Source organism: Juglans regia, chromosome 4, assembly GCF_001411555.2.
Source record: "Juglans regia cultivar Chandler chromosome 4, Walnut 2.0, whole genome shotgun sequence".
Lineage (NCBI taxonomy): Eukaryota > Viridiplantae > Streptophyta > Magnoliopsida > Fagales > Juglandaceae > Juglans > Juglans regia.
The window spans coordinates 27,890,003-27,896,109 of NC_049904.1; the positions used below are offsets into that span (position 1 = coordinate 27,890,003).

The window sequence follows — 6,107 nt, forward strand, 5'->3', positions numbered from 1 at the left end:
TTGATCTCCTAGCATTGTTTCCAATACCTAACTCAATATATATAGATATATATATTTATCTATAGATATATATATAAGTATTTCTATTTATAAGTCGATATAGAGAATTCATCTCTACACTGCATACTTAACAAGAATAGTCAATTTATAAGAAAAATTTAAAATTAAATTATCTTGAAAATTAAATTATGTCCTGTAGGCAATGTAGAGGTCAGTATGCCCTCTACACTGAATTACAAGTATAATTGCTATAGACTAGATCTCATCTGACATTACAAGAAAATTGTTTATTTGTGGTCAATTAATTTTAACAAAATGATTATTTACAGTTAAAATAAGTCTATTTTAATCATAAATAATCTTTTTGTCATAATTAAATGGCCACAAAAATCTATTTTTCTTGTAGTGTGATACATTATGATAAATGCACATAACGAAGAACTTATTCATTCTAAAAAAAACTAATACATGATGAGGAAAGAAAAAACCAATATTTGTTGGGGACTGAGCTAGCTAGCTACTAATACTTCTTTCAAGACGTCACGCACCATGATAGTTTGAAAAAGATTGGGAATTTTAAGATAACCACTACAAGAAGAACAGTACCTAATCGATCATAAGCCTAACAGGAAATTAACAAAAGCTGATCAATGGGGATCGGATTACTACTACTACAGGCTAGGCAACAACATTAACAACGTCTGGTTTTACTTTCGTCTTCGTAAGGTGAAGTCAATACCCGAACCTATTACCCTTTCAGAGTGGTGATTTGCTCTTTTCTAGCTTTCCCTGCCCCTAACAAACACCACGAGGAAAGGATATTATAAGGTGCGTTCTTGACTTCTTTGCTCTGTTTTGGAATTTTCTCTTCTTTTGATCTTCTTGCTGCATTGATCATTTTTAAGAGCAAAAGAAAGTTAGGCCCTTTCTGTGATCTATATATAACCATTAACGACAACATGAATGATAATGTATTCGGAATATTAAATTTTTAGTGATTTTCGTCGGTATATACTGCATGATTCAAATTTAAAACGGAGTGTAAAGATTTCACTCACCATAAATAAGTCTTCTGAATTATGAACTCTCACACATTAGTGCAGACTTGATCTTTTCAACCGTGCACTTTATAAGACTGTTTACTGTAGCCACTGATCCAAGAGAGAGTTTTGCCGATGGGACTGAATCAACTAAGATCTGAAATGCTACTGTCAATAGAGAGCCACAAGATCCCACCTCATGAATGCCCCCACCATTGAGGCCAGGCCCATCAGGCAGTATAGCAAAACCAGATGGTAGAAGAGCAACATAATCTGGATCCCCGCCGCTTAAAACCACATTCATTGCAACGATATCAACTGGTGCATAAATTACGTATGAGCCGATAGAATCAGTGCAACTCTCTTGTAGTATCAGCATATTGCTCTGACTTGAATTCGCACTCTGCAGTTCGATTTAACAGAGACCATTTTGTTTAAATAATGAGATATATAAGACTAGTTCCCATCAGAAAAACTCAGTTATATTAAGCAGGAACTAGTGTGTGTGTGTATGTTGGTAGAGCACATGCTGGAACTTACGTTTACTCGCAGCAAAGAGACACAGTTGCCTGGGTCGCGACCATTGGCTATGTGTGCCATTTCTTGAACTAGGCCACCATTCGAAAGGATATCCCACTGTAAAGCTCAAAACCCTTTAGAACAAAAGTCTAAATTTTGCCTTAATAAAATGATTTAAAAGGCCATGATATATATAATATGAGAATGCTATATTATATGCTGCAAGTTCCTAAGATTAAATGCTAATTCATATTGTACCTCACGTCGAGAGTTCTCATCGCGAAGGAAATCGAAAATCCTTTTTGCTGGAACTGGAATCCAGAAGGAAGTTGCAGCACTTAGCACAATACCCGGTGGCCTGCCTGGATCATCCATACTCTTTCTGGTCATAACCCTTACATCATCCGAACCTGTTGCTGATAATGTTGTCCATGCGTGAGCAGTAGAAGCACCCACACCAGTACAAAAGCTCATCACCATTCTTTCTGCGAGCTTCAACATACTCTTCCTCCCTTCTGTGCTTGTTATCACTGAACATTTCAGTTGATGATGAATTAGAAAGAGAGTCTCTGTATCCTTAATTGGAACATATATAAGTTTTAGCAAGGAGGGAAAACAATTGAAATAATACTCATACCACATAGATCTCCTGCTGGAATGTTACTGGCCATTGAACTTGCAAGACGTTCACATTGACGATCTAATGTAGCCACCCAACGTTTTGCTCCAAAAGCTAGACCTGAATTCAGCAATGGTCTGTACATACTCTGGACAGCTCTGTCATCTACTTCTACATGTTCGACCCATACAACCTAAGGAATAGTGAAAGTATGGCAGATTAATCGACTAAATTAATTAACACATACAAGGTTGACTTAATTAAAGGAGAATTTTCATTACGTACTTTTGAGTAACCATTTGGCAATTCTTGGATCAAACAACCTGATGGCCTTCGTCGACTCCTTGAAATCATACCAGGGCGTAAATTGTCCAAGGAAACATCAACAACTGCCCAAGTCCCATCGACATGCTGTTTACAATACCTTACAAAGTAATTTTCACGAGTTGGAAAAAGCGGTGAAGGGACTTGGAACTCAGCTGTCATCTGTAGATTGAAGAACATAGTTAGGTCCATGTGTTGGATTTTCCTGCTACAAGAACTATCTCATGTTCTTGCCAAGGAAAGCTAGTTAGATTCATATCCTCAACAAATTTAAAGAGTAGAAAGACTCCTTGAATACCACTTGCAAGGCTCCATTATAGTTCCCTGCCACTCCGGTTGATAGCACATCTAAAGTCATTGCTCTTGAAACAATACCACAAAACACACTTGACCATCGTTTCTGAAAATAGCATTAGTTGAAGAATGATTTTAAGTATATACATAATAAGCGGATAATCATATCAATGTATAGGAGAAGCACCTACCACGTCCATGAGAATCTCAACAAGGTTCATGTGATTCATAATAACTACCACAGATTCCCTTGAAGCTTCTGATTTTAACCCCAATGGTTTGGGGCCTATACCCCTAGGGAAAGTCCTCAAGTATTCTTCTTCATTCAGTATCTCAGCAGAGTTGTCACAGGAAACCCATAAAGGCTCTCCACCCTGAGCCATCCTTATCAGTTCTTCCATTGCTGCCACCGCGAGCTCAACAATCAATGGCTTATCAGCCTCTGTAGGCCCTGAAATTGACCTGAGGAGATCATTCGACCCTCCATACATCTCCCCTACAAATCCTGACTGTGCGCCAAAGTTCCCAGCCCCAAGATCAAGGGAGCGGGAAGGCACATGAGTCGAAAGCTGAGAATACGAAGACAAAGGCTTGCCAACATATTTAGCCGCAATCCCAGATAGCCTATCAATCTGTGACCCGAAAACATGCAGCATTGAAAATCACAATACTATTCCTTAATCTACTGCAACAATATTAACAGAATATTGCTAAAGGCATAATCGTTTCCATCACCTCTTCTCTTAAACGAACATTCTCGATCCTCAAATGCTGTTCGTCGAAAGACATCTCACCAAGAGCTGCTGGACCTCCACAGTTGGGGCATGATGCATTCCCCAGGGCTTCCTTGAACCTCGTGTTCTCTGCACGAAGCTTTTCGTTTTCTGCCTTCAAAATTGCATTCTCATGGCGCTCATGTTGGGCCTATACGATGGAAGAAATGTCAGTTATAGCGCAGGAGCAACATTAGGAAAGACAAGACACATGAACATTTAGAACTAAAGATGTTTTTGGAATGTACAGTACGTATATATTTATAGATCGTCTGAACTGCATAATCTTTATATGTGTATAAGGCGTTCCTACCTTCATTTGCGTTCGCTTATTTTGGAACCAAAATTTGACTTGTAGAGGCTCTAGCCCTAGATGACGGCTCAGTTCTTTCCTTTGCTTGTCATCTGGGTGAGGGCACTCCTTGAAGAATCTGAGAAACAAAGTTTAAACCACTAAAAAAATATCAAAGAGCTAGCAAAAGTGGACATGTCGATCTCTTCATGTAATAGTGCGCTTGAACGCTTACGCTTCCATTTCCTGGATTTGACTCTGGGTATGGCGATGGTAGCGCTTCCTTTTGGAGCGTTGATTGGGGTCTTGGTCTTCACCGGAGGGAGCTTCCAAAGTGGTTTCGGCGCCTGATCTAGCCTCGAAATCGTCTTCTCTAATGATCTTTCCAAATTCATTTTCGGGGGAATTAGGGGCCATATCCAGCATGTGATGGTGATCAGCATCGAAAATGTTTGGCTGAAACATTTCTAAAACTCTCTGCGTACGATCGACTTGGACTGTGTGCTAGCTTTTGATCATTTGAAAGGGAAATAGAAGCGATCGAGTTAAGGACTCAAGTGAATTAGAAGATTATGTGAACGCAGTTGAGGGCTGAGTTTATACAACAAAGCAAATTTCTAGAACAGTGAAAAGGATCAATATACGGTCACCACCCCTAGCTTATTCCCTCCCCCCCCAGGCCAGGGCGAGAGAAAACTACGAATAAAATATGTGAATAATGTACGGTAAATAAGTCTAGGTCGACAAGCAAATCTGTATCCCACTCGTGTCAAAATATACATGCACGTACAAGGCAATGAAGTAAACTTGCAAACCATATATGCAAATTCTCTTTACTATTCTCTCTGCTATTTCCATAAAGAGAAATGTCTCTTTGAGATAATATTAATTAATATCCTTCTAAGTTAGATATTGCTACTAATCTGGTTGGTCCCAACTTTGTCTAGCTAGCTGATATAATCCCTCGTTCATCCATACGTGAGAAATACTAAACGAGCAAGAACGTATATACAAATACACTTAATCTTAAGAAGTCCTGGGAAAGATCTTGATCATCTCATGCATGTGCGAATGAAAAGATGAAGGATTTTTCTTGAAAAGAAAAACAAGAAAAAAGAAAAACCCTCACCTGGTTGCTGCTTCGTCACAAAGATGCAGAAGCTCAGCAGCTAGCTTTTATGTTCCCTTTAAGTAATTCACCGGGAGCATTTTCCGGCTAGCATATCTCTCTAGTTCTACACTGACCTCTCTCTCTCTCTCTCTGTGGAGGTTGGAGTTTGGTTTCTTGCATTTAATAGAGTATCTGACACTGTTTCAGGAAATCTAATAGGAATAGTACATGTTGCAGAAGGACTAAAAATGACTACGGCTGTGGGCTTCCAAAAGTCTTCAACCTTTGTGTTCTTACGTGCCAAAAGAGAATTTTGAACCGAAAGTCATGGCAGGAAAGAGTTGACACCCTCAGGAGGTCTTTGACACTTCAAATTTCAAACACTAATAACTAAAGTTATAACGCATACTAAGATCACGGTGAACGTCCCATCCAAGCACCCTCTCACTCTATCTCTATCTCTATCTCTATCTCCCTCCTATGTTAAAAGTAACGTAAAGTGTTTAGAGATACGACAAATATATGCGATATTTGTTTTTATGAGCTTGAAGCACCAAAACCTTTAGAAGTTGCGAGGAAAGAACGATGGGAGAAGGGCCAGATCCGTTTTCAATGTTTGGGACATGAAATACTAATCCGTACTTAACTGTAAACAGTGTTTAAGAACAACTCTGTGAGGAAGATGAGAGAGAAAAATAGACAGGTACGGAGGGAAAGAAATGGACGGGGACAACGAGCACAGATAACATCGAGAGAGAGAGAGAGAGAGAGAGAGCGCGCCTTGAAGCACGTGAGAGAAGGGAGCAAGAAAGGGCAACAGGTGGGAGAGTATTTGGCAGCATGGAGTTAATGCATGCACAGCGTCTCGAGAGGATGTAATAGCATTTATGGAGGGAGGGTGGTGTAATTGCGAGAGAGAGAGAGAGCCCCAAGTATGCGGTGAAATTACGGTTTTCAAACTCTATACTGCCCTTTTTTTATAGCATTCTCATCGACCTGAGTAAATATATTTTAAAATTTAATTAATATCATATTTTTTTATATTTATTTATTTTATTTAAATTCAATTTTTATATTGAATTAATCATTTATATTTTATATAATACTAAAATATTATTATTTTAATAATTAATTA

At 38.7% G+C, this 6,107-nt stretch overlaps 1 protein-coding gene across 3 annotated transcripts; it reads right to left on the reverse strand.

Annotated features, from left to right (window-relative positions):
• Nucleotides 1–478: 478 nt before the first annotated feature.
• Nucleotides 479–5,661, reverse strand: LOC108990742 (homeobox-leucine zipper protein MERISTEM L1-like). 3 transcript variants are annotated; one of them, XM_035689627.1, is made up of 12 exons: nt 4,991–5,661; nt 4,097–4,365; nt 3,883–4,000; nt 3,532–3,720; nt 2,988–3,428; nt 2,801–2,902; nt 2,464–2,664; nt 2,197–2,371; nt 1,818–2,089; nt 1,581–1,676; nt 1,059–1,443; nt 479–885 (listed from the first exon to the last, which is right to left on the reverse strand). In XM_035689627.1, exons 2-11 carry the CDS (start codon nt 4,324–4,326, stop codon nt 1,078–1,080), a joined length of 2,190 nt encoding a protein of 729 aa, XP_035545520.1. In that variant the 5' UTR covers nt 4,327–4,365; nt 4,991–5,661; the 3' UTR covers nt 479–885; nt 1,059–1,077. The 3 variants fall into 3 exon arrangements, with proteins under 3 accessions (XP_035545520.1, XP_018820351.1, XP_018820352.1); XM_018964806.2 differs by having other exon boundaries at nt 4,097–4,369; nt 4,991–5,396; XM_018964807.2 differs by lacking the exon at nt 4,991–5,661 and having other exon boundaries at nt 4,097–4,769.
• Between the last annotated feature and the right edge of the window lie 446 nt (nt 5,662–6,107).